Genomic DNA, 27,291 nt, shown 5'->3' on the forward strand with positions numbered 1-27,291 from the left:
ATACGATGTGGGAGGGGACAGGGGCCGTGCCTGTGTGTTCCCCTGGGAATTGTGTTCATGGGACCAGTGTCCGTCTCGAGACCAGTGTGTGATGCTATGCAAGGCGTTTTGTGTCACCACGCCAGTGTGTCCCCACATGTTGCAGTAGGAGGGTTTTGATCTTTGTCCAAACATGGGGTGTACAGAGACATGTTACTTCTGGGCTGCTGCAGGCAGGCACCTTGCACATTGTGTGTCACTCTGGGAGTCACTGTGCAAGATGCTTCCCTGCACTCTTTCTTCTGCACATCAGAGTGTGTTGTGTCTCTGTGTGGGCATTGTGCATGTAAAGCCGTGTATCACACTCAGTGATGTGACCCTGTGCAGCATGTTGAGGTGAATGGCCATGTTGGGGGGCCTCTCCTTCCCCTGCCAAGAACACAGTCCAGGTGCCCGCACTCAAGCTGTGTTGTGTTTGTGTGGCTGTGTAATACACCGCCTCAGAGGGTGTCCCCGGTGTCGTGTGTGGTGTTGTTCCTGGCCTAAGTGTTGGCTGTGTCCATTGGTAATATCTGCTGTTTCGTGTGACATGTGGAGTTTGAGAAAGGGTGTGTTGGGAAATACTGTGTCAGTATGTTTTGTGTCCTTGGGCGTTTGCGTATCACTCTGTACATGTTGTGTTTGTGTGGTCACACCTGTTGGAGTATATGGTGTGCCAGACCACATATGGGAGTTGCCTGTGCTCAGATGGGGCTTGTCAGTCAGAGGCGATGGTGCGTGTTTTACTCTGTGCACTGCATTTGGACCTCAGGGTCCCTGAGGCTGGTGTTCTGCAGCTCCCCTGTTCCCCCCAGAGCACCATTCTGGTCTGTGTCCTATGGGACAGATGCACCAACACATATCCACATGTCTCCCTCTGGTCGCATGCTATTTGGGTTCCTGCATGTGTAAGTGGGGATTGTCCCCAGTTCTACATTTGAATGGCACTGTGCACCCAGGCATATTGTGCATTGGGGTGAATCATGTACTGTGAATCACTCATACATTCTTGCGTTGCCATGTGCTGTGATATGTGTCAGTGTGTGTTTCTCTGTGCTGGGTGACTGGGAACCGCCATGGGGTGTCCCTAAGTGTCATGTGTCTGCATGCATTGGGTATCATTCCACAGTGTGTGATATGGGAAACACTGAGTGCATTGTTCATATACATGCATCATGGGTACCATTTGGGTATCACCATGTCAACCTATACTGAGCATCTGTGGCACACCCGGTAGCTGTTGTGTTTGTGTAGCTATGGGTGTGCATCACCCTGTCTGGTTTGGGCTGCTTGTATCAGAGAAGTTGACAATTTTAATTGCAATGTTTGTGCCTGTGTGGGGACAATATATGAGTGGTTGTGTCAACACGAGGCCCTGCCTGCCTCGCTGAGTGCTGGCGTGTGTCACACCATGTGTGTGGTGTCTGGGTGTGGCTGGGGGTTTCAGAGCTTGTCGGGAGTTGTGAGTCACTTGCTGTAGGTTGTGTGTTGTGTGCCCATGTGCGTTAGGTTCCCACTCCGGCCATACTGTGTGTATGAGGGTATGAGACCCAGTCTTGAGTGGTGTCCGGGTGTGGCAGAGTGTAGGTGTGTACTGCACGGTGCAGGCTGTTGTGTGTGACAAAGCCCACTGTGTGTCAGTGTGTCTTTACCCATGTGGATGCACAGCCTCTTCCTTGCTCTGCCCCAAGACACACCCCAGCCCCTCCTTAGTCTGCGAAGGGGGGTTGGGGAGCCTCCCCTCTGCCCAGGGGCCTCCCCGGCCCCTCCCCGCCCTGCCTAGCCGTCACCACCCCCACAGGGCACAGACTCCCGCCTGGCCTCAAAGCAAAAGCCCCAGAGCCAGCGAGCAGAGCAGGCTGAGGACCTGCAAGCCACAGTGGCTGCCCTTTGCGTGCTGCGTGCTGGGGGACCCTGGGCAGGAAGCTGGCTGAGCCCCAAGACCCCGGGGGCCATGGGCGGGGACCCACTGTCGGGCCTGGGGGCCCTGCGGCGGCGAAAGCGCCTGCTGGAGCAGGAGAAGTGGCTGGCCGGCTGGGCGCTGGCACTGGCGGGAATCGGCATCGGACTCATGGTACTACACGCGGAGATGCTATGGTTCGGGGGTTGCCGGGTGAGTGGAGCCCTTGTCCTGGGCCTCAGGAGGCTGGGGGCTGAGACTATGGGGTCTGAGGGAGGAGGGGCTGGGGGCCTGCACTGGGGTCTGAGGGAGATGAACGCTGGGGGGCCTCTCTGCAAAAGGAGGGGAACAGAGGTGACAGTGACTCGGTCTTTGAAGGCGCAGCTTGGCAGCAGGACCCCTGGAGGCCAGGGGATGGCTGATTGCTCAAGTCTCCCAAGAGCGGATTAGGGGGGAGGTGACCCCAGGTGTGATAAAGGGAGGGTGGGAAGAAAGACTAACTTCTAGTAGGCGGCGGCTCCTTGGTCCTTATCTAAACTAACGTTTACCCAGTTCCTCAGCCGCAAAAGGGCAAAGACCCCCCCAAAAAAAACTGGCTGGGTCAGGGTGGGAAATGGAAAACACCCTCCTCCCCCAGCCCCATGAAGCAGCTCAGCCTCCCCAGAATCTACAGGCTGTTCAGTCTAGGGAATAATGGAGAGGTAGGTTTACAGCAGCCTGGACTCCTGGGTCCCAGGAGAGGAGGGGCTCGGGGCCCAGGCTCTTGGGTTCAGAGGAGACCTGGAGTGTCTTTGGGGAAAGAGGGGGTGACTTTGAGATAGCGCAAGTGGGGAGGAAAAGGACAGGTGGGGCCAGGACATGTCTGAGCAGGCTTCCTGCGCATTCCAGCCCTGGTCTGGGCAGTGATGGGGCAGATGGAAGACAGAGGTCAGACTTGGTGGCTTGAGGACAGAACAGAATTGCTCAACAGGAAGGAGAAGGTTGGGGAACTGTCTGGGGTAAGGGATGTGGACCTGGGCTGGTTGGGGGGCCCTGATTGGAGGACTGGGTTGCAGGGATTCCTGGGGAATGGAGACTCAGGCTTGGGTTTGGGGGTGGAGAGGCTGGTAGCTCTCTGAAGTGACCAGGAGCCACATGGAGGGTCAGGGCAGGCCAGTTTCCTCCGGCCAGGCGGGCACTGAGGGGGTGGGGCTGCGAAGACCATGCCAACAGGAAGCATGGCCGGGGCCTACCCGCCGCTCCCACGCTTCAGCACCCCACCCAGCAGGGGAGGTGAGGACTTGGGAGCCCTGGCAGATGGGAAGGGACAAGGGGTCTTTCCTACCCCACTCCCACTCTCCACTGTCTCATCTCTCATCCTTCCAACACCTGCCAGGCTGCTGCCTCCAGCAGTGGGAATCTGGGAAAGCTGCTGCAACTCTCGGAACCTCAGTTTCCCCATCTGTAAACTGGGAATGAGGGTTGAAATATAAGACCTGAAGGGTTCTCTGCAGCCCCTTTCTTTGACTGCCCTGACAGCCTCTCTGTCCCCTCCCCACATCCATCTCTCACTTTGCAGAGAGCCAGACACCTGTTCCCTGGGGGCTGGGGGAGAGGAGAGTGCTGAGGAGGCAGGTGCCAACCCCGGGGAGTACACAGGCACAAGATACAGAGACCACGGGGGAGGCTGGAGAGAGCAGAGACACAGAGAGACAAATGCGGAGACAGAGACACAGGTCCAGCCGCAGAGAAAGACAAACAGAGCTTGAGAGCTCCTAAGAAATATACTATTGAGAGATACACACAAAGAGGTAGAAAGTCTGATAGAGGCAGAGACCCTCAAACACAAATAGAGACAGAAACAGAAGTGTCCCCAGAGACAGGAAATTCAGGGATCACGTCTGGGATTTGGTGGAAGAGGAACTGGCATAGGAGAGAAGTCCAGCAATGCAGGGAGGGGGTGTGCCTAGTGGGACTGAGCCTGGGACAAACTCAAAGAACAAGGCAGGGAACCGGGAGCCATGGAAGGATGAAGCGGTGGGGGAGGGCTGGGGACAACAGCACCATTGTTTGGCGAGTGGAGGGGGGCAGGCCCCCTGGGGCAGGAAACTGGCCTTCTTCCCCTGCACAGGTGGGGCCCTGGCCCGCTAGAGACCTGGCAGCCACCTCGGGAGAAACAGGTGTGGAGCTGAGTGGGAGCCCAGGTGGCCCCTCCCCCCGACAATACTCCCCAGGCAGGGACCCTTCCCAGTCCCTCCTAGAGAATCCATCAGTCCTAGTACCCTCTTAAATCCCTCCCTTCAGGATTCTAGATTCCTCCAAGGTATTGCCACACAAAGAAAGGGAAAAAAAAAACCTAGTTCCTGGAGGTCATGTGCTTCCAGCCAGATCTGCCCTGGGCTTAGAGCCAGGAGAGACTGCAGAGGGCAGGAGATGTGGGGCAGGGGTTGGAGGCAGGCCTGGGGGGCCTTTCGCAGAGCCAGGCTGGGGTCTCCGGGACCCAGCACCCTGGATGAGAGCAGGGGAGAGTGCTATTCATTTCTTGGGGATGGAGTGGTCATTTCTAGGTTCCTCAGGAATTGGAGGGTACTTGAAGTTGCTTTCTAGGGCAAGGCCGACTGACTGGGAAAAGAATGGCAGGGGGCATTTCTAGAGGCCAGATGTCTGTTTCTAGACACACATACACCCACAAATGAGGGACGATTTTTGATGGGTAAGGTGATGGGGGAATTAAAGAGTAATGTGAGTTTCAAGGTCTCCCCTTGGTGGGTGTGGGTCTCAGGAGAAGAGCTGAGGAGGAGCAGGAGGGCGGACGACGGCATCTGGGCCAGGGCTGTCTGGCTGGGAAAGAAGAGGGCACTCTCCCCAGGGGACTTTTCCAGAACCGAGATGTCAGAGTGAACCGGGGGGAGATGGAGCAGGGTGCATGGGAAGAGGCTCAGGCATGGGCATCCGAGGCGATGGCGGTTTGGGAGGAAGGTAGGGGGAACTAACGGGTACTCACCCCCCTTTCCTGTCCCTCCCAACAGTGGGCGCTCTACCTGTTCCTGGTTAAATGCATGATCAGCATTTCCACCTTCTTCCTCCTTTGCCTTATCGTGGCCTTTCATGCCAAAGAGATCCAGGTAGGGTAGGACAAGCCCCGGAGCCCCTCCCTTGCTCCCCCAGCCCTCACCACACCCTGTCAGCTTACACTTTGCAATGTTTTCCTCCTCCGGGGCTGAGTAATGATCTTCCTCCACCCTGAGACATGTCCACATCCTCCTGGAGCAACGCAGTGCCTTCCTCCCCCTGCAGCCCCCAGTCTCCCTCTGCACACCTTCAGATGCCCGAAGTTCCCTCCCCCTGGTCTCTGCCCACCCTGCTGCCTGGCATCCTCACTCCTGGCCCAGACTTCCAGGTCTCTGTCCTCCATTGCTGAGTCTCCACCTCTTCCAGTCCCGAGCAACCTAAGGTCCCAGCTGTGTGCCTGCAGGTCCTTCCCCACTCCTGAACTCCCCACCTTTGTGCCAATAACACCCCAGGCCTAGGAGCCCTTTCCACCCATATCCCCCCTCCCATATCGGGTCTTACCCGGACACTCTGCTCTCTGCCCCTCCCCTTCTCATCCCATCTCCCGTATCCCCAGATCCAATTCTTCACCCCTTCCTCTATCTCCCACACCTCTGCACATAAAATGGGGGTATTGGCCGTGTGGTAATGCCCTAGCGGTGCCTGCTCAGTAAAAAGTGTCATTAATGGCAGTCACTGGAGCAGCACAGTGACCTGGGTGTGCAGCTCAGCTATGCCAGTGCACCTGCGGGACCTAGACCTCAGGTTCCCCATCTGTAAAATGGAGGTAATAATACTTCCAATTCCACTGCGTTGTGACCATGCCCTGATTCACAAGTAAAGGGGGCAGAGCTGTTCATGGCACATCCAAAGCGCCCTGCAAATATTACAGATTGGTATTGCTACAGGCATGCTGATTTCCATTTACATGTGTGTCCCCAGAAACGGGTAGATGGTTCCACGGGTATGGAATGTAAGCTCCAGGGAGGAGGGGTTTCTGCTTTGTTCACCCATTTCCTCAATATGTGGAACAATGTGGGGCACGCAGTAGGCACTCAATAAGTATTCCTGGGCTGGAAGTGGGCTGAAACTGGGGGAGGGGGAATGCGGAGAGATGTCTCCTCCGCTCCTGCCCTGCTCCTTTGCCGCCCTCCCCAGCCCCACGCCCGCGCGCTATCGGCCTCCTTCCCCGGCCGGGTGGGCACGCCCCCCTTATCTCCCGGCGCAGGCTGGCAGGCGGCTGCCTGACCTTGGTGTGACCCCCTCTCCCGTCTGTCCCCTCCCTGCAGTTGTTCATGACGGACAACGGGCTCCGGGACTGGCGCGTGGCGCTGACTGGGCGGCAGGCGGCGCAGATCGTGCTGGAGCTGGCGGTGTGCGGGCTGCACCCGGTGCCGGTGCGCAGCATGCAGTGCGCTCTGGGTTCGGGGTCCCTGAGGACGGCGACGCAGTCCTGGCCGGGCTTCCTGGACCGGGGGGAGGCGCTGCTGTCGCTGGCCATGCTGCTGCGCCTCTACCTGGTGCCCCGCGCGGTGCTGCTGCGCAGCGGCGTCCTGCTCAACGCGTCCTACCGCAGCATCGGCGCGCTCAACCAGGTCCGCTTCCGCCACTGGTTCGTGGCCAAGCTGTACATGAACACGCACCCCGGCCGCCTGCTGCTCTGCCTCACGCTTGGCCTCTGGCTCACCACCGCCTGGGTGCTGTCGGTGGCCGAGAGGTGAGGGTGCTGGAGGGTAGAGGGCTACCTGGAGCCCCTGGAGGAGCCGCTTACGGCCACAGCCGGCCACCCTGAACGGTGGTGCAGGTTGCCAAGCAGTGAAGGGAGATTTGCCCACATCCCTTCCAGTCCCCCGAGGTGGGCGGAACCAGCAGGCCAGTCCCAGCCCTGCCTCACCCGCAGCCTCCAGACTCCCAGACCCCCCAAATCCCAAATCCTGAAGAGTGGGACCAAGCAACCCGTTCTAACGGGTGATTCTGGCCAGCTCGAGTTTTGAGAGCCTCTTGGTTTAGTACATCTGGCAAAGGATTCTTGAGGGAAGGTGGAGAATGAGAAGGTCTGGTTCGATCTCTCCTCTCTGAGCTTGTTTCCACATCTGCAAAATGGGTGTCAAATTCTACCATCTTTAAAGTCTCCCCGGCAATTCTTTCATGGTTTTAAACTCATTCATCTTACAAGATCTCAGTTTTACCAACTGGGAAATGGGTCGGGATCAGGATCAGTGAATGATCCTCCCAACTATGTTTCTCATCTGGAAAATGGGAGGATGGGGAGGTTGTCAAATTCTTAAAACCCAAGGCCGAAGTCCTCAAACTTGAATGTACTTCTGGATAAGGGGTGGGCCTTGTTAACAGTGTAGAGTCAGTATCCCACTCCAGACACTAACTTAGTGGGCCTGAGGTGTCTGGGGCCCTCAGGAATAAAGCTTTCCCTGATGACTCCAATGCAAGGGGTCTGCAGGCCCAAGTGAGACAAATCCCCATTTTCAATCCCTTCCATGTCTGGACCTAAATGTCCCCCTTCTATGGAATGAGGGGAAGGGAGGACAGAGTCTCCTCAAACTTTCTTAGAATTCCAACTTTTTAGTCCTAATGGGGTCATCTCTAGGCCTACAGCATCTTTGTGGAAATTAGAAAAACATGTCCCTTCCTCTGGGTGGGTGGAGGCAGCCCCTTGCTAGGGCCCAGCCAGTGGACTTCAGGCACGGTTTCTGCGCCTTTTCAACCCCTCAGCCACCTGTTCTGAATGCAGCAGCCTTGGTAGCCTAGCTGAAACCAGGAATTGGCTAGATCCAGGTTCAAATCCCAGAGCCCAGAGCGGTGTTGCACCTGGCTCACAGAGCAGAGAGGAGACCTGGCAGGCTCTCCAGAGCCTAGAACTTACTGGCTTTTTCTCTGAGTGCTTCTTGGGACTGTGGGCATATGTTAGGAAGGAGGGTACCCAAGATCACGGGAACCTAACCCACCCTTCCCCACAGGCAAGCTGTTAATGCCACTGGGCACCTTTCAGACACACTGTGGCTGATTCCCATCACATTCCTGACCATCGGGTATGGGGATGTGGTGCCAGGCACCATGTGGGGCAAGATCGTCTGCCTCTGCACTGGGGTCATGGTGAGTACAGCTCCCTCGGGGACCCTACCCCAACCCAAGCTGCTTATTCCCTGGGCCCCAGGGAATCACAGAGCCAACAAAGGCACTTGGGGACACCCCCAGGAAACTTGGGTGCCTAGGCCCACACAGCCCTACTTCTCTTTAAAACCCAGAATCCATTCCCAAGTCCTTGATGTCTCTAGAACCTAGGACCCCAGCCCTCAATCCTCAGGAACACAGTTCCCTGGCTTCCCAGCCCCATTTCCTTCCAGAATCCAAGAATCCTGCTCTGTGCCCCATCTAGGCTCCTCTGGGACCCAGGAATCCAGTCCCCCAGGCTCCATTAAGGCTACTGAGTCTAGTCATCAAGAGTATGTCTGGGGGTCAGGCTGTCTGGGTTCAAATCCTGCTTCTGCCACTTCCAAGCTGGGAGCAAAACATACTATCTCTCTGGGCCTCAGTTTCCTCATTTACACAATGGGGGTGCTGCTACTAGGGTACTCCCATGGGGTTCCTGAGATTAAATGAATTAATCTTAATTAATGTAAAGGGTCTCAGTGTCCAACGTACAGGAAATACTCAGTAAATGGGTTGCAGGGGATGGGGTAGGAGGCTGTTATTGTAACTGGTCCCAGGACCCAGCTGCCCCCATCCCAGCTCCTGTGCCCTCCGGGATGAGGCAAAGGCAACCCAGCCTCAGACACAAGCTTCGTCCCAAGTCAGCTTCTTCCTGAATCCAGGCATCCACCGTCATGGACCCAGACATCCAGTTCCCCCACCTAGCCCAGGACCTGCACCCAGTACACTGGCCTTCACCACCCCATGAGATCTGGCTCCCCTCACCCTCTGGGACTCAGACCTCCAGCCCCAGCCCTGATGTCCCAAGGACATGTTGAATCCCCAAGTGCTGAGTCCAGTGGTGATGGATGGGGTGGCAGGGAGACGTGACCCAAGCCCCACAGTGGTGAGTCTTTGCACTGAGGAAAGCAGGGCAGAGACTCAGCCAAGGAAACACTCCCCGGGGACCCTCAGGGCTGCCTAGGACCTCTTCGCTCATTTGACAAAAGGAGTAACAGATCTCGAAAGATAAGGCAGTTTGCATTCCAGCTCACAGCCTCTCCTGGCTGGGAGGCTCCCTGACAGCATGGAATAACAGCGGATTTTTATCAAGCACATACTTTGTGCTAGTCTTTGCTCTTACACACCTTCCAGGTGTTAACTTATGGAATCTAGGATAGTACGGTGAGGGCATGCCCATTCACAGATAAGAAACTGGGGCACTGAGATTAAACAGCTTCTCAGAGCTGAGCTTGGCATCCAAGCAGTCCTGGAGCCAGTGTTTGTAGCGAGTTTGGTTGTTACGACTGGTCAGGAGCTGAAGCACATGGTGTGGGGGAAAGCGTCAGAAGACTCACCGTAACTCAAGGAAGAGTGAGTAGGTGCCACAGAGTGGTTGGGATTTGGCGGGGCCTTGAAGTATCGGAGGCTTTGGGAGAAGGGAGAAGAAAGATGTTTAGACCAAGGTGCTCAGGCAGGTGAGGCAGAGAGGCCAGGGCTGAGCCGTCTGGGAGTGAGACTGGGCCAAGGAGAGGCCCAAACTTTGGAAGGCCTTGAAAGCCAGGCTAAGAAGTTTGGGGCAGTGGGAGCCTAGATCGGGGTGAGGTGGGTGGGATCTTAACTGGGTGTTACATCTCTCTGGGGTCAGAGTGGAGCGAGGGGGAGGCTGGAGATGATCGGGAGGGAGAGCTGGGCAGAGGCTATGGGGGTGGGGAAGTGGGGAGGGCACCCTCAGTAACCTGATCGCAGACTGGGTGTGAGCAGGAGAGGAAGGGGTCCCCAGGAGCCCAGGTTTGCCCCTTGCCCAGCTCAACCCTCCTCCCCCTTCTCCAGTCATGCCCTTAACGAGGAAGGACATTCTGATGGTGCAAATGCTAACACAACAGTGGTACTTGGACAGGGATTCTGATCCTAGCCCCACCCCTCAGAGTGGGGGACTCCGGGTTTCTCTGGGCCTGTCTGTCGGTCCGTCCACTAGGGGTGGTCGTGCCACTTGGGAGGGTTCAAGGAAAGTCAGTGGCACAGGGCTGGCCCAGAGCCCACAGCCCTCATATCACAGTGCCTGCCATCCCACAGGGTGTTTGCTGCACAGCCCTTCTGGTGGCAGTAGTGGCCCGGAAGCTGGAGTTTAATAAGGCAGAGAAGCATGTGCACAACTTCATGATGGACATCCAGTACGCCAAAGAGGTGAGGACACGCCTGTGACAGCCAGAGCACCCTCCTACCCCAGCCCCAGGGGCCCAGCCCCCGGCCCCTCCTCCCCCAGACCCAGGGGTCCAGGCCCCAGCCCCCTTTCCAGAGCCCTCAGCGGTCTATCTCCACTGACACTGCCACCCACCCCCAGATGAAGGAGTCAGCTGCCCGCGTGCTTCAAGAGGCCTGGCTGTTCTACAAATACGTACGCAGGAAAGACTCTGGAGCTGCCCGCAGGCACCAGCGCAAGCTGCTGACCGCCATCAGCACGTGAGGGCCTCTGTGTGCACACTTGTGTGCACGCATGTTCAAACTCCCTCCTCTGCCCGGTGTGTGTGTGCATGTGACAGAGCATGGATGTGCCCAGGTCAGGACACCTGGGTGTGGTCTCACTGAACAGATGTCCACCCGGACCTCACAGTGACTGTGTGTCTGTGACGGTTTATATTGCACGTCTCAGAGTGTCTGTGGGCCTGGATACCGAGATCTCCACCTGGGAGGTGGGCTCATGGGTGCAGCTACCCCTTCCCACTCCATCAGCTCTTTGGCAGCTTTTCCTCTTTGAGCTGTGTCTATATGCGTCTCTCCTCCCTTCATCCCACCTCCAAGCTTGGGCCACTTCTGACCCCCACTTCTTTCCACAGGTTCCGCCAGGTGCGGCTAAAACACAGGAAGCTCCGGGAACAAGTGAACTCCATGGTGGACATCTCCAAGGTACGGCCCGTGGGAAGGGGTCTGCAAGAAGGCAGCTGGGGCGGTTGATGAGGCAGGCACTCTGGCCTTGGTACGGGGGGTGGGGCAGGGCCTGGTACACGCAGACACTCGGTAAAGGTTTGTGGCTGAATAACGAATAAATGAATGATGCAATCAAGTTTCTTAAACTCCTCTAAGGCGCAGGTCCCTCTTAAACTTAAAAGAAGAAATTGTACAAAGAACTCCAGTGTTTGGCTTTAAACTATTTTTATTGTCAAGTCACTTATGTGGACGGATATAAAATTCCTTCCAACTACGACTCTTATATGTTTAACAATAAAACCAAAGCAAATTTACAAACCAAGTTCAAACATAAGTGGCAAAACCAATAAATGTTAATTACAGCACTGACACAGGTGACCTTGTTTCAGTAACTCAATCTCTGCTGCTGTTGTGAAGAGAGGCCCCAGGCCCCAGTGCTTCTGCACTGGGCTGGCTTGTGGGGCCAAAATGTGACTCAGTTTGCCCTCCTTCTGCTGGGACCACTTGATTTGGCCAGAGCTCAGGGATGGGGACAGTGACATCGCACTCCCTTGGCTTGGCTCACAGTGCCTTTTGCTTCTCCATTGGCCTTTGCTTTTTCTCATTAGTCCGCGACAATTCAAACAGTGGCCGTTGGCACCCAAGCCATGGTAAACACAATCACAGACACAGGCTCCTACACCGTATGGCAGGTCTCAGTGACGAGGTGGCAGCCTAGGTCTGCCAGAATTGGTAGGTCATAATTTCCGAAGATTATCCAGCCAAGAAGAGAGAATTCAGGAATCCCCATAAAAGCTCACACCCCTTTAGGGATGAAGCTGTGGATCCTGCATTGAGAAGGCAGGAGAAAGGGCTGTGTGGATTCTGAAGCCAGGCATTGGTCAATTCCACGATTATTTAGTGAGCACTTACTATGTTCTACGTGTTGCCATGGGCGTGTAATTTAACTGCTCCAGGTCTGTTTCCTCAGCAATGGGAACAGGATTCTCACCGCCCACACTTTAAGGACTTTAAACCATACATGGGAAGCACCTGGCCGAGCAGCAGGGATGCGGCAGGTGGTCAATAAATGGTAACTGCTATTATGAAGGGAGATCCTTGAGGGCCTGTAAGGACTCCACTGCTTTACTCCATGGGACAGCGAGGAAATCTGCCAGGCCCCTGACACCTCCAACCTCTCTCTGCCCAGATGCACATAATCCTGTGTGACCTGCAGCTGGGTCTGAGCAGCTCACACCAGGCCCTGGAGAAGCGGATTGATGCACTGGCAGGGAAGCTGGACACCCTGACAGAGCTGCTTAGCACTGCCCTGGGGCCGAGACAGCTTCCAGAGCCAAGCCAGGAGGCCACATAGCTGGTGAGGGGGCTGGGACTTGGTCTAAGGGGATGAAGGATGGCCTGGAGACAAGGCTACCCTTTTTCCTCCATTCTGTCTGGAGGAAAGGATTCCTCAAGTTTGGGGCTAGACTGGCAGAAGGAAGGAGGTGCTTCTTCTCCCATTCACTGACCCTCAACCTCCTCTCCCACTCTTCTTGGCTTGGTCTCTGGCTGCCCACATGTCCATCTGCACCCTGGTCACTTGGTGCTGGGCACACCTACCCTCTTCCTCCCCCCTCTGCCCACTGGCCTGTTTGCACCTCTGTCTCCGTTCTCGCTGTCCCTGTGGTCACTAGCCTGCCTGTACATCCATCACTGTTTGTCTCCCCAGGATCCATGGAGGAGGAAACAAGCTACTTTCCCCAGGACTGAGGTCAAGGACATTTCCCTGCAACTCCTGACCCAGTCTCATGAATAAAGCACATCGTGTGCGAGGCGCGAAGGGGCCCCACCTTGGAGTGGGCTGACTTGCTGGTGGCTGCTGGAGGGGACACTAGCTGAAGGTGGAAGGCCATAGCCCTCCCAGACCCCAAATGGGAAAATGGTCACCGTTACCCCACATACCCTCCACAGAAGCACCCTCTATGCTGCTACAGGTGACCTCCAGCTTTTAGATAGAAGTGGAGGTGCCTCTGGGACTCCTGGGTCCTAGAGGAGGGGACTGGGGGCCCAGAGTCCAGGACCTGGGGGGCTTCAGATACCGCTGGACGGCAGAGCTGACAGAACCAGGCATGTGAGGCTGAGACCAGGCAGGTGGCAGCGCCCCCTGGCGGGAGAGCGAGGACACCGTTTTCTAGAGCTGCGGACACTATCTGGTGGGGGAGGAGGCGGGGGGAGGCACAGCTCACCAGTCTCTGCTCTTACACTTTGTAATAAATGGTAAACAAAGCCAGAGTAAGTTACAGTTTCTTCCTAAATAATACCCAAACTTCTAACAGGTAGGTCACCCAGTTGAAGGCTGCTGCCCTGTCTGAACCTGTTTCCCCATCTATACAACAGAGGCCTCCCCTAAATGCCCTCCCAGATCTGTAGGCTGAGGAGTCCTCAACCACCCCCCACCCCACCCACATCTGCAGCAAAGAGTGAGGACTCTGAATTCAGACAGACTGGGGTCCAAATCCTGGCTCTGCCATCCACTGGTTGTGACTTTGGCCAAGTAGCTTTACCTCTCTGCATGTTTTACCTCACCATAAAATGGGACCCTTACCCCCATGGACCTAACTGCACAGGGAATGGCCCAGGGGGTCAGACATTTAGTAAGAACCACGTGAGAGGTAGTTAATCGTTTTTATTACTGTAACTGACTTTCAGACACAAAGTGCAGCTCCCCTTTCCCCTCTTCGCGCTTCTCACTAGAACGCAGATAAGAGCTCAGCCATCAGCAGACTGACAGGAACCCCAAACCATCCCCCACACTAGTGTCTTATCTGCCAGGACTCAGGCAGGAAAAGAGAGAGGGGCTGGTACTTCCAGAGGCCCTTCTGTATGGCCTTTTTATAAATTATCACAAGCACTCCTGCCCCATTCCACCCCATTGTACAGATACAGAAATTGAGGTAACAAGAGGAGCCAGGCCCAGAAGCTCAGAGTCTGAACTGCAGGGCCCAGATTCACACCTAGCTCATCCCACTGCCCAGCCTGAGGTAAGTCAGAGGCAGAATGGCCTTGGCCTCGAGCCTAGACCTCACATCCCACAGCGGCTTCATTACACTTTCAGAGGCTGATTCATCCTTGCTTCCTTCAATTTGCAGGGAAACCCAAGCTGCGAATCATCCTTCCCTGCTGAGCTATCTTTGGATTTCCCTGTAAGCCCACAGCCAGCCTCACCCCTAGGCCCTGAGAGCTAAACTCGGGTTTGTACCACCCACTGCCCCAGACTGCCCTTCCCTGGCCACCAGTTCTCCTGCGGAGAAAAGGAGACAGGCACTCCTGGGACCTCTGAGGGCGCGTCCAAACCCTGCCCCTCCGCCGCTGCAGGAAGCCCTTCCGACAGTGTTGCCAGATCTCCCGCCAAACTCATTCCTCCTGCTAGATTCTTTCCTAGGCCAACCCCACTTCAGCTGGCAAAGTCCTGCCTACACCTTCTTTAGGCCTTGGCTTAGACGTCCCATCCTCCAGAAAGCCCTCTCTGAAGCTCCCTGAACCTGTCTCTAGTAGTATTTATTTCTGCCAAGCACCATGTTAAGTCATTTATATAAATGATCTCACAAAATCTCTACAAGAGGAAGCTAAGCAGCTATTGCTGGTCCCATTTTCCACATGAGGAACCTGAGGCACAGAGAGATTAAGAAATCGGCTCCAAGTCACAGCAAAGAGATGGGGAGGCAGGGAGTGGCTGGGATCCGACAGGCAGCCTGGCCCCAGACCTCCAGCACTTAGCCAATTGGCCCATTCAGACACCCAGAGACCATTACATAGTATTTTCACTTTTGTTCTCTATTGTGTCTTCAATGTCAAGAGCCTGGCATAAGCAGGGCATCAGTGAGCACCACTGAATAAATACACTAAATACCTGGGGTGGCCTGAGGCTCCTCACCTTCCACCACATGTTTGGTATCCGCTGAGACAAGGTAGGAACTGGTTAGAAGGGGCTTTTGACTAAGAAACTGAGAATATGTGAGTGACCTCCTTTCTGAATTATCTCCGATCAGTCCCTCCCTGTGCCCATTCTCCACTATGGGGCACAAGTCCTGAAACCCCCATTCCAGCAGGTTCTGCACTTGTTTCACAGTCTCAGCACTCCCTGAAGGCCCAGCACCAGGGAGTGGGGCTATAGGAATGAATCAGGGGCTCCATCTCACAGGATTTTGGCTAGTTCCCTCTCCGACTTCTGTTTTGCCTCCATTCCCACAAAGGACTGGGTAGGGGGAATTGGGTCCAGGCAGAGGTGGCGGCTTTCCAGGGCTAGAGAGCCGGTCAAGACTGAGCCCAAGGCCAGGCTTGGGCCTTTCACCTTCCATGGACCCCTGTCCTCTGGCCCCGGAATACCCTTCAACACCCAGACCTGACTGGGCCCTTCCCTTGCTCAGAACCCTTCCATGGCTGCCACCTGCCCTTATGTCCAAGTCTAGCTCCTAGGCCTAGCTCATTTTTTTTTTTATTGAGATCTATTTAACATTAAGGACACACATTTTAATGCAGTCACAATATATTTTTACAAATACAAACACCTGAGGAGGTACTACTCAGATCAAGCTGGAAGTTTCCAGCCCCCTAAAAGTTCCACTTCCCTCCAGCCAACAGCTTCTCATCCTCAGTAACCACTATCCTGGCCTCTATCTTGATTCGTTTTGCCAGACTTAGGAGGGAAGCTTGCTGCACATCCTGGTGTGTACCTGCTTCCTGGGCTCTGCACAGCACCTGTGAGATTCAACCGCCCACTCCTCCTTTCTCACCGCAGAAAACCTTTGTGTTAATAAACCCACAGGCCGCAGCAGTGGGGAGGGGAGGGGTCTTTAGGCTCCGGCCCTACCTCTCTCCCAGCCTCCCCCTCCTCTCCCTGTCCTGGGTGCTAGTGGTCCTGCACCCAATTCCAGTGTATGCGTTTTTTTTCTCCACAACAAGTAATTCTCAGACACCAGCTGGGTGTCCTACATCGTCTGCCTGGAGATCCCGTAAGACTTCACAGATTAAGGGCTTACACCTACAAGACTGCCTTCCTGCCCAATTCAGAAGCCAGCTGTCACCTGTGCTTCTGACCAACCAGCTACAGATTGGAGGAGGTCCCAATGATCCCTTCCTTGGGTTCCATTAATTTGCTAGAGTGGCTCACCAAACTCTGAGAAACATTTAACTACAGTACTGGTTTTATTCCAAAAAAGATACAAGCCACAGCCAGATGGAAGCCATGCATAAGGCGAGGAGGCAAAGGGAAAGGGCAGGGAGCCTCCGTGCTCTCCAAGGGTACCACTCACCCTGAGTCTCTACCAGTTCACCAGCCTGGAAGCTCTCCAGCTGACCCTTTGGTTTTGTTATGGAGGCTTCATTACAGAAGCATGACTGATTACAGCATTGGCCAATGGATATTGATTCCACCTCCTCTCTCTTTCCCAGAGGCCAAGGGGTGGGACTAGAAGTTCCAACCCTCTAATCACATGGCTGGGTCCCCTGGCAACCAGCAACCCCCACCCACTCAGTCTTAGGTTACCTGGGAGCCTCAAAAGTCACACATTAACATAACAAAAGACACCTTTTATCCTCTCATCACAGTAAATTCCAATGGTCTTAGGAGCCCCCAGCCAAAAAATAGGATGAGGCCCAAACATTTATTTACTATAAATCACAGTATCACAGCTATTCCTGCCTTAAGACTCCACTTCCCTCTCAAACATACTTTGTTGTAATTGCCCACTGAGACAGGGACCGTGGATTTCGACAGAGTAGGGCGAGGGCCTCTGGAAAAAGACCCCTACCAAAACTCCATGTTAAACAATTAAGCAAAGCCAGAGTCACACTTAATTCTCTAAGGTAAAAATGTCAAACTAGGAATATAGGCATTCTTCAGTGAGACTCGTTAAAACTAAAAAGCCAGGAGTAACTTGGCCTGGAATGTTTGAATATCCCCCAGATAAAGTATCTCAGCATAGCCTGTGTTTTCACTGTTAATCAGAACACACCATTGTAAGATTTACTTTAGCCTGCTCAAAGGCCCAGCTTATTTTCTTTTAACTTTACCCAGATGCTGCTTTTCTTCCTCCAGCCCTAAATCAAATGATTTGCAACCTAGGCAAGTAATAATGGCAAGCGAGCCCAGTCATAAACAACATAGTAGAAACAGGAAGGACTCCCATCTTAAATATAAGATTGCATTTTAAAACCCAAGAAGTTAAAAAGTAAGCTTCTTAACATACTCTTTAACAAACAGACAATAACTCAGCCCACCTTAGGAGCCGGACAGGCAGTCTTGATTGATATGCTCCAGACCAAGAAGCTGCTGTCCTGGGAAAGAATCAAAGCAGTAAATTTCTTATGTAAACTTTGCAAAATAACCCAGAAGACTGATAAGAAACTTAGTGTCCCTTCAAAGATAAACATTTGGGGACCATTTGACAGGTCTGCATCCTTAGCCCTGTCTCTCAACCACCTAATAAAACCCCTAGACAACGCACAACTACAGACTCTCTTGTCCCCTCCTGGCTCAAGGAGCTCTTTCCTCTTACTTTATCTCTGAATAAAAGCCTCTCACGTGCTCTCCTACCTTGAGTGTTTGTGAAGTTCATTCTTCGACTCTGTGAACAAGAACCTCGGCATCACCACCACCCTCCTGTCCCCCTTGCCCCATCCACCTAGAACAAACATCACTAGTATTTGTCCAGGTCTTTTATGGTCCATAAAGGAAGTTAGCTGTATCATCTACATCAACACTAGACTGCAGTCCAAAGACCTGTTTTGAGCTTTTATGCTGTGTGGAAGAGCTGCCAATATATAAAACCAGGAGAGGGGATGTCAAACTCAACTTTCTTTTATGGGATAAGCTGGCCCTTCAAATCCAACCCCTCCTCCATTGTACCCTGCCTGAACACCCCTCGCCTCCTTGGGGACGGGGGTCCTAACCTGAGTCCATTCTCCCTCTATCACTGCCATCAACATACAAACATGCTCTAATTTCTCCACCTTCAAAGTCTGCCACTGCAATGTTAAGCTCTTTATCCACCAGTATCCTTAGAGTTCACTATGTAGCCACCAAACTGTAACATCTGGAATTCAAATTCCAAGTCTTTATTTTAGATATTGTAAAACCACTGTTATGTAGAAATCCTTTTTACAGAACAAACTCCTGTTTCAGACATAAAGAGGGAAAGGAGCCAGACACACAGAAGACCTCTGGTAGCACTTCATTCACCTGAAGTTCCGGAGCAGGCACAGCCCATCAGTAGTGACCACAGTTAGATCGGTGGTTGCTTCTGGAGTGGGAGGACTGCCAGGGATGGGGCACAAGAGAAATTTCTGGGATGTTGGAAACGTTCTCCATCTTGACCTGGTTAGTGGTTACATGAGTATATATACTTGCAAAAATTCATTGACCTGTACCTTTAAGATCTGTGTTCTTGGGGTACTTGGCCATATTAAAATTACACCTCGCCAAAAAGAAAGTTAAAGAACTTAAAAACTTTTCCTTATAGAATCTGCATTATGATATTGGTAAGTTTTTATAACATAGTTAGATTGGGGGATTAAAAAAAAAACATGTTTTTTTCTGGGTGGATCCCACATCCACCTCTAGCTACGGCCCAGACCCTTGTTCCCCAGTTCATCTCCACCTCTTTGGAAGATCTTGTTCCGCAGACACCAGGTCATTACCCCTCCTGCTGTCCCTGCTCCCTCTGCCCTTTTCTACAATCCTGTCCTTTCCCCATTCCTAAATGTGGGAGGCCCCAGGGCCTAGTCTCTGCTCTCATTGACTGGGATTGGTTTTAGCAAATCCCAGGGTTTTAAATACCATGTATCTATACATCAACAACTCCAAAATTTAGCATATTTGCGAAGTTATGATAAAATGACAGGACATCTGGATTTGCTTAAGAAAAAAGAAACTACAGGAAAAAATACGCTTAGATGTGCAAGAGGAAAATAGATACAAATAAAATGTAGATGAATGCCAATACTAGGTGCTGGGTATGTGGGAGTTCTTTATACCATATTACATTTCTGTATGTTGTTAAAATTTCTTAATGAACAGTCGGTAAAAATTCTGTTATGTACAAACCCTAGCTTCTACCATTAACTGCAACCACTTACTTGATATACAATGTGTATCTGAAAGGAAGTTCAAAGCTTGTCGATTTCCCATTAAGATGACTCCTTCCGTCTTGGTGTTAAATCTGGGGAGAGGAAGCCCCGGGGCAAAATATCTCTAAAAACCGAAATCAGTCAAAGGGAGAAATAAAGTTTAAAATCCGTTTATTGCTTACAAACTGCAGGGAGAGCCCTTCTCTTTCCTGCTCCGGCAGAAGCACAACCGGCCCTCCCCTTACCTCTCAGGCATAGATAAGCCCTTCCGTCCAGGTAATTACCCATTGATATGGAGATGAACTTCTCTCCACCCCTGAGGAATGATGCAAATGCACTAAAGCCATACTTCTTTCCACCTCTGACCGCCTATTGATATGCAGATATACTAAAGCCAGGCGAGATATTCTGGAAATATTACAATTTTACCCACTTGGTAGAAAGCATCACTCCATCCAGCTGGTCAGACCCCAAACCTTTAGTGTAACTCTTCAGTCATCCCTGATTCATGCTTCCTCCCACACAGCCCTCTTCCTGAGTCACCATCATCTCTTGCCCAGGCAGGGACATCAGCTTCCTCATCTCCTTCCACTCCTGCCCAGCTGCAGGCCATTCTCACAGCAACCAGCTTTGCCTTAACTTTTTTGGGCATTGATTAACAGTCATACAGTTCAAAACATCAGTCTTAAAAAGTCTTCCTCAAAGTTCTGATCCGTATCAGTCTATAACCTTCACCCCCGTCCCAGACAACTGCTGTTATTGTTGCTGTTCATTATAAAAATCTTTGTAAAACACACATCATAATCACAGCCCTCCAACTGGTTCTTATTACTCTTGGAAGTAAATTCCAAAGCCCTTATCAGGGCCTACAAGACCTTATATAACCTGGCCCCTCTCTAGCTCCATCCCTGAATAATCCTACCTTTCTTACCCTTCTCAGTCGCTCAAGCTACTCTGATTACCTTGATAATCCTTGAACAGCCAGGTCCACACCTGCCTCCGGGCCTTTTCACTTCCTTCCTTCCTTATCTTCTCTGACTTCTGCTCAAATGCAACCTTCTCAGAGCAGCCTTCCCTGACCTCTGTCTCTGTGATCACTATCACTCTCAATTCTCTTATCCTTATTTTTTCTTCTGAGCATCTCTTCCCTGACATCATTTGACCCACTACATCTGCTCCTACAGGTCAAGTGTTCTGTCCTATTCACTGTCGGATCTCCAATCAGTAGCATGCCTGGCAGATGACTAGAATTCCATTAATTAATTCAATATATGAATGAATGAATGAATTTGGCAATGGCTCTCAAAATTCCCAATGCATGTATCCTCTGACCCAGCAATTCTACTTCAGGACATTCTACCGATAATACTATCATACACGTGCAATCAGGACTTACAAAGATATTAATGCAGCAAATGTTTTTAAGAGCAAAAGTTCAGAAACAATGTTTACCAATAGGGATATGGTTAAATTAAGTGTGATACATCCACACAACAGCAACCATGCCACTAAGGGAAAAGGCAACTCTCTGGGTGCTTGACTGCACCACTGACTCACCACTAGGCAATCTGCCCGTTGCCAGGGAAATAATGTGGGCTCGCCCTAAGGTAGGGCAGGCTTGGGTCTGAATCCAGGCCCTGCTGCTTCCCGACTATGGGGCCTTCAGTAAGGCCCTGCTTCTCTTTCAGACTCATTTTCGGCATCTGTTAAGAAGGGAGGAAGGTTGCAGTGATGTAAGACAGAGCCTGGTACACATGGACCCATAGTCAATTCCAGGCCCCCCCTCTTTTCCCATTTTAAGTTATTTCCACCACTGAGGACTGCCCAGATATGAAATTGGCATGGAGGGTGAACTGGGATTGAGAAATTCAGTAAAGAAAAACAAATATGACCTGAGATGAAGATACTCAGAGGGACACTGACAGACCTGATACAAAGAGGGTCTGTATTGTGTATCTCTGCTAAACACCCATGATCTCCCAGAGAATCCATAAACAACAGGACTCTCAACTCTGCCTCTGTGATCAGTTTTCACCCAGCCATGGCAGCCTGAAGAAACGCTTCCACCTGGCACTGGTCATGAAAAACGGCAGCAAGGTTGTGGCCTGGAGGGGAGGAGGCAGCTCAAAATCATTCACTATCATTACTATCGTAAACCATAAAACAATGACAACACCTAATGCTACTGATGCGGGGGTTCTTGTTTGCGGAGCTGAAGAATGAGCTTCACAAACAGTCAAGGTAGGAGAGCAAGGTACAGGCTTTTATTTAGAGATGCAGTGAAAGGACAGAGCTCCTGGCTCATGTCAGGTGGGGACAAGAGAGTCCGTAGTGGTGCGTTGTCTAGGGGGTTTTATAGGCAGTTAAGGATTTTCCAAGAACATGAAAAAACTTAGGGGTGGGACTTGTTAAGAGGTCCCTGAATATTAAAAATTAACTTAACTGTAAGGAATTTCCTGCCTTGATTTTGTTGGATTCCCCTGAGGAAGGCGCCGCCCCAAATCACTCACCAAAGACGTTTCTTGATGCAACAAGCAAGAGGAATTTATTCGGAAGCCAACTAGTTGGGGTCCAAGTCAGCCTGTCGCAGCAGGTCTCAACGAGGACCCCGAGCACACTAGGGCAGAAGGTTTTATAGTATTTTCAAAAGGGGTAAAATTTTCCATAATTACAATACAGGGTTTTTTCTATAGGCTCATAAATCTTTTGCTGGCGCCACATCCTGGGGTCTGGTTAGATGAGATCACCTTCGGAATGTCTAGGGTGGTTCTAGCAAGATAAGCTAGGCATGTATGATTAACTGATTTACGGTTGGCTAACTAAAGGTCACTACAATTGACACAGGCTAACTAACTTGTTTTTCAAGATTCTAATGATTTTCCTTCTTCTGGGTTAGGGGGTGGTATTTAGGCCTTAAGATGGCTGTACTTATGCTAACTTTTGATTCTTCAGATCCTACATTTCCCCACTTCTCTTTTTGGGGCATTCCAATCATGGAATGTTTGTATCTTCTTGTGAGGTGAGTGAGTGGTATTGTTGCTTCAACATTAGTACATGAACAGCACTCACTCTTTCTCTAACAAAAGTTATCAACCGGTTTAATATGCAGGGTCTCAAAGTTAGGAGCAACACAAGGATGAGTAGGGGCCTAGCCAGAGTGGATATCAGGGTTGTAAACTACGGGGACCTAGTGAACTAAGATTCAAACAGTCTTTGGCCTGCTTCTCGCTCTCTCTTCCTCTGATCTAGCCTTTCTCTAAGTTTTGACATTGAATCTCTTACTATCCCGGAATGATCTGCATAAAAGCAGCATTCTTCTCTTAAAGCTGCACACAGTCCTCCTCCTTTTAGGAACAGCAGATCTAGCCCTCGTCTATTCTGTAAGACTACCTCAGAGAGGGAAGTCAGAGATTCTTCAAGTTTTGTAATGGATTGCTCTATGGTTTTTAGGTCTTCATCAATAGCAGTCCTTAGTCTTTCATAATGCTGGTTCCCTTGAACAATAGCGGCTGCCTCCGTTCCCACTCCAGCTGCGACTCTTATCTTTAACAACACGGCTAAGGTTAGCGAGACCGGCTCTCTCTTATATCTATGCTTAGGTTCAAATTCAGCTACGAATGAGAGATCATCATGATACATTAACCTGGGCACCAGCTGGACCATGATACAGAAATCACGGGAGGAGTTGAAGGCAGAAGTAGAGACACATAGGGTCACTCCAGTGTTACAAGCCCACTATCCCTCGGGAGGAGGGATTAAATACCTGTTTTTACCAGGGAAGGCTATGGGTATGGTCTCATTCTTTCTTCTACAGATAGAGACTCTAGCTGCTGCTAGGGAAGAGGGGTGATGACCGCTCTGGCTGCTTCATGCTGAGAAGGGGGCGCAGTAAAGGGTGCAGCTAGGTCTCCATCACTGGTCAGTTGAGAGGGCTTCAGAAGGCTGGCGCTTCTATTCTAGGTTTCATTTTTATTACTATTTGCAGTTTTGTGGCTTCTAGGCAAGATAAAACAAATTGTGTTATTAGGTTATGTAGCAACATCTGGAGTTGGATTTTTTATTCTGGAAGGAGGCTGCATTATTGAAACGATACTTCTCTCTAAAATCACTCTCATTTTTACTAGAAGTAACTAGGTTAAGAAAATAATTAACAGCTGGCTTGATTATTTGCACAGGTGTGAACTCGTGCAAATAAACATACTGCCATGGAATACAAAAACAGTCACTGAAAGTTTTTAAACTCTGGAGGGATCAAGTAGAGAGAAGGATGTTTCAATTCTGCTCATAAAGATAGTCATTTACTAAACTGTTGTCAGTTTAAGAGAACAAGGTTAAAACACTTTACCAGCAACATTTGAAACAAAAAGACACAAAATCATTTTCTTTAGTTTATGTAATCTTATGTAACTAATACCTGTTCTGCTGAAATCTAGTTCTTTACCAGTTTAGGGATAATACTATAAATGACAAAAGACTTACAAATGACAATGGTTAAAGATATGATGAGAGCTTACTGTAAAACAGTTGACATAAGGAAATTCTGATATTTCTGTAATACAAAACATTCAGTAACAAAGTTTAGCATCATTCTCTTTGACAGTGCTTTCTTGGTAAATAAATATATATATATCAGATAAATAAGCCAAATTAGTCAAATACTTTGTCTAGTGAGAAAAAATTCCTCTGACATGTTCCAGGGGCCCTCTGGAAAATATCAGAGTTAACTAGAGGTAAAAGCACCTTTTTGCATTTAATTTTTTTAGAACTATTATTACACATTTATTGTCTATATACTCAGCACAGTAAACGAGATATCTTAAAAAGTGGGGCAGCAGGGGAGACTGCTGCTGTCAATTTTTAAAGACAACATACAGAAAGTCAAACTAATTCTAGGTTACTAAGCATTCTTGAGAGAATGGTAGCAGATGGTAGATTCTTCTGCTTTCATCTTCAGGAGGGGAAAAAAGCTACAATAAGAATTCATATTTAGCTGAAAGAACTGTCTAAACTCAAGGCAGAGTATAATATCACCAGGCATACAAAAGACCTGTTAGAGATACATACAAAGAATGAATATGGCTATAGTCAAATTCAACTTAAAAGTTTAAGCAGAATCTCAAATTTAAATGTCTCTTTCTTTCACACAGATATTCAGATATGACCAGAAATATGATTTGAGATGAAAGAGATCAGGCATTTTACTTCTTCATTTAGGGACTGAGAAATGATGACCTTTGGCTTACAATCAATAGCTTACAAACAGTGAAAATAATAAGAACATAACTCAGCATAAGTGTCTAAGACCAGATACAAAAAAGCAGAGAAAGTGCTTAAGTTTACAGGTCTTCCCTGAAAGCTTCAAGAATGTTTTACTCTTTAATAGTAGATATAAGCTGCTATGCAAATTCTATTAAAAGCTCTAAGATTATTTGCATTAAAAAATATGGAGAGTCCCCCATGTTTTTTAAAACATACAGCATATAAATTAAACAAGAAGACCTGGTGGTTCTCAAAAAATCTATTACAACTTTTCTCAAAAGTGGTCACACGTTCGTCTATCTAAACTTTTACAGTGAAACCTGTTTTTCTGGGAGAAACATAATCTTGTCCAGATTCTACAGTTTAATAAATTTTGGTTTGTTAACTAAGTGCATTTAATCAGCTGAAAAAAGCTTTGTTACTATTCTGCTTAGGAATTCAATTTTTCAGGCCATGCAATCATTTTTAATAACAAAACATTTCAAAGGCAAATAAAGGTTATACAGTTGTTAACAAACTTTAGCTTTTAGTCCCTTTAACATTACGATTTCATGGCAACTCACTGAGACTTTAAGCATGAGAAACTGCTGTGATCTTTCAACATTAAGAGCAGACTAACAGTTAAAGAAAACTGTTTAACTGGAAACGAGATTTTAATTTTGCTGTGCACTTGATATCAAGACTCACTTGCTTTAATTTCACTAGGCATGACTATATCTGTAAGAATATAGTAATTTATTCTTTATTTGCCCCATGGTCCCAAGCACATAAGCCGGTGAGAATTATGCCTGGGCTTGCCTGCGCCTTGACTGGGTTTATCTCACTTTATCTCTAAACATCTTAACTCTCCCCCCAAAGCAACAGGCTGAGCTGATCTTCTACAACAAAAGGCACCACGCTGTTTTCTCTCTTTGTCTCTCTTTAAATAAATAGCTGTACTTTAGAACAAAGTTACTTTCTTTTATTACAAAACACATTCTTTAGCATGCAGAAGAGTTTTCATTTTTTATACTTTTTCTTATTAAAACATACATCTTTTAGCATAGAGAAATGTTTTTCTTTATTACTTTAAGTGGTTTTAATTAGAACTTAAAACCATTAGAAACTTTAACTTCTAGTGAACACTGAGAAGCAGGACACTGCAAACTGTCAAACTAACATTTTCTAGACCAACAAACTCACGAACACATTCTACAATTTCTGCAACCATGAGCTTCACAGCACAATCTCCCAGCAAACACAGAGCACATCTTCTCAACTTAACAAAACTCTAAGGCTTTAAGTTACTACAAAGATTCTCAGGCTGCAGGTAGGCATACACACTGCAACACACAATTTAAAAGGTGTTCACTTGCCACACTTATCCAGTTCACCTACCTGCAACAACTATGCTAGCCTACTCACAAGACCCCCACTGAACACTAGACAAAGCCAAGCTTCTAAGCATTCTATTCTTAAAAGATTTAGCAGATAACATGACTCAAATGACTCTAGGTAAACTCAGGCAGCCGACAACTACCAGGACATGCCCGCCTCAGGCAAACTCAAATTAGCATTAATGCTTAACACTTTTTTACCAGGTTTTCTGGAAGTTTTAGAACACTCAATTTTCACAAGCGCTTGTCTTTAAATCAATTTCATTAATACCATCCGGAGGTAGAAAGATATATTCATTTACACACTTAGGGGGTTGTCTGAGTCTGTCCCATTGTCAGTATAACAATTATTAGGCACATGAAAGACACAAAAAACAGAGACACACACAGATTAGACACACAGCGGCCGCTTTTTGTTTTTTCTCAGATTTTCAAACAGAAACCGAAAGGAATCAGAGGGTTGATATTCCTGGCACCTGAAAATCAACCCTATCTCATCAGATTCACCTTGCCGGAAAAACAGACGGGAGGCTACCAGGCGTCCCTGGCCTCCCAACCTCCCCGAGGCGTCCCCCAGGGTTGCAGCCTGCGGTGCTCCTAGTACGTCTACCGACCGCAGTCTCGACCCCTTTACGGGATCGGGACAGCTGCCAGACAGTGGGTACCCCCTTTCAGAATTCTGACCGGTCTCACTGAAAAACAGAAAACAGAACACAGACAAACCAAGGCGCCACTAATCTTACCTCTTCCTCCAAGAGCGACTTCGGGAGTGAAGCGGGGTGAGCGCATGATCCCGGACGAGCCCCCAAATGTTGGATTCCCCTGAGGAAGGCGCCGCCCCAAATCACTCACCAAAGACGTTTCTTGATGCAACAAGCAAGAGGAATTTATTCGGAAGCCAACTAGTTGGGGTCCAAGTCAGCCTGTCGCAGCAGGTCTCAACGAGGACCCCGAGCACACTAGGGCAGAAGGTTTTATAGTATTTTCAAAAGGGGTAAAATTTTCCATAATTACAATACAGGGTTTTTTCTATAGGCTCATAAATCTTTTGCTGGCGCCACATCCTGGGGTCTGGTTAGATGAGATCACCTTCGGAATGTCTAGGGTGGTTCTAGCAAGATAAGCTAGGCATGTATGATTAACTGATTTACGGTTGGCTAACTAAAGGTCACTACAATTGACACAGGCTAACTAACTTGTTTTTCAAGATTCTAATGATTTTCCTTCTTCTGGGTTAGGGGGTGGTATTTAGGCCTTAAGATGGCTGTACTTATGCTAACTTTTGATTCCTCAGATCCTACAATTTCTCTCTGGGACACCGGCGCCTTGGTCTGGGAGTACATCAAAAGGCTGCCTGCCCAGCCCCCAAGGTGGGCTGAGTGAGGTATTGTCTACTTGCTAAAGAATCTTGTTTCTTGAACTTCCTGGGTTTTCAAATGCAATCTTATCTTCAAGATGGAATTCTTCCTGCCCTTTACTATGCCGTTTACAGCTGGGCCTGCAGCTAAGTTAGTTGCTCAGTTTGCA

At 49.9% G+C, this 27,291-nt stretch overlaps 1 protein-coding gene and 1 long non-coding RNA gene across 7 annotated transcripts; one reads left to right on the forward strand and one right to left on the reverse strand.

Moving 5' to 3' along the window:
- Positions 1-1,815: 1,815 nt before the first annotated feature.
- On the forward strand, positions 1,816-13,176 carry KCNN4 (potassium calcium-activated channel subfamily N member 4). 4 transcript variants are annotated; one of them, XM_037012381.2, is made up of 9 exons: positions 1,817-2,092; positions 4,927-5,022; positions 6,238-6,665; positions 7,924-8,059; positions 10,172-10,282; positions 10,440-10,558; positions 10,933-11,002; positions 12,213-12,380; positions 12,732-13,176. In XM_037012381.2, exons 1-8 carry the CDS (start codon positions 1,973-1,975, stop codon positions 12,375-12,377), a joined length of 1,245 nt encoding a protein of 414 aa, XP_036868276.1. In that variant the 5' UTR covers positions 1,817-1,972; the 3' UTR covers positions 12,378-12,380; positions 12,732-13,176. The 4 variants fall into 4 exon arrangements, with proteins under 4 accessions (XP_073082507.1, XP_036868276.1, XP_036868277.1 ...); XM_037012378.2 differs by having other exon boundaries at positions 1,819-2,131; XM_073226406.1 differs by lacking the exon at positions 12,213-12,380 and having other exon boundaries at positions 1,816-2,131.
- LOC108401384 (uncharacterized) lies at positions 11,010-27,062 on the reverse strand. 3 transcript variants are annotated; one of them, XR_012126831.1, is made up of 6 exons: positions 21,141-27,062; positions 20,687-20,832; positions 19,139-19,253; positions 18,243-18,377; positions 17,282-17,338; positions 11,010-11,850 (listed from the first exon to the last, which is right to left on the reverse strand). It is a non-coding gene; the product is annotated as an uncharacterized lncRNA (long non-coding RNA). The 3 variants fall into 3 exon arrangements; XR_012126832.1 differs by having other exon boundaries at positions 19,139-19,221; positions 21,057-27,062; XR_012126830.1 differs by having other exon boundaries at positions 21,057-27,062.
- Positions 27,063-27,291: the final 229 nt, after the last annotated feature.

The sequence above is a fragment of the Manis javanica genome, chromosome 17 (assembly GCF_040802235.1).
Source record: "Manis javanica isolate MJ-LG chromosome 17, MJ_LKY, whole genome shotgun sequence".
NCBI lineage: Eukaryota > Metazoa > Chordata > Mammalia > Pholidota > Manidae > Manis > Manis javanica.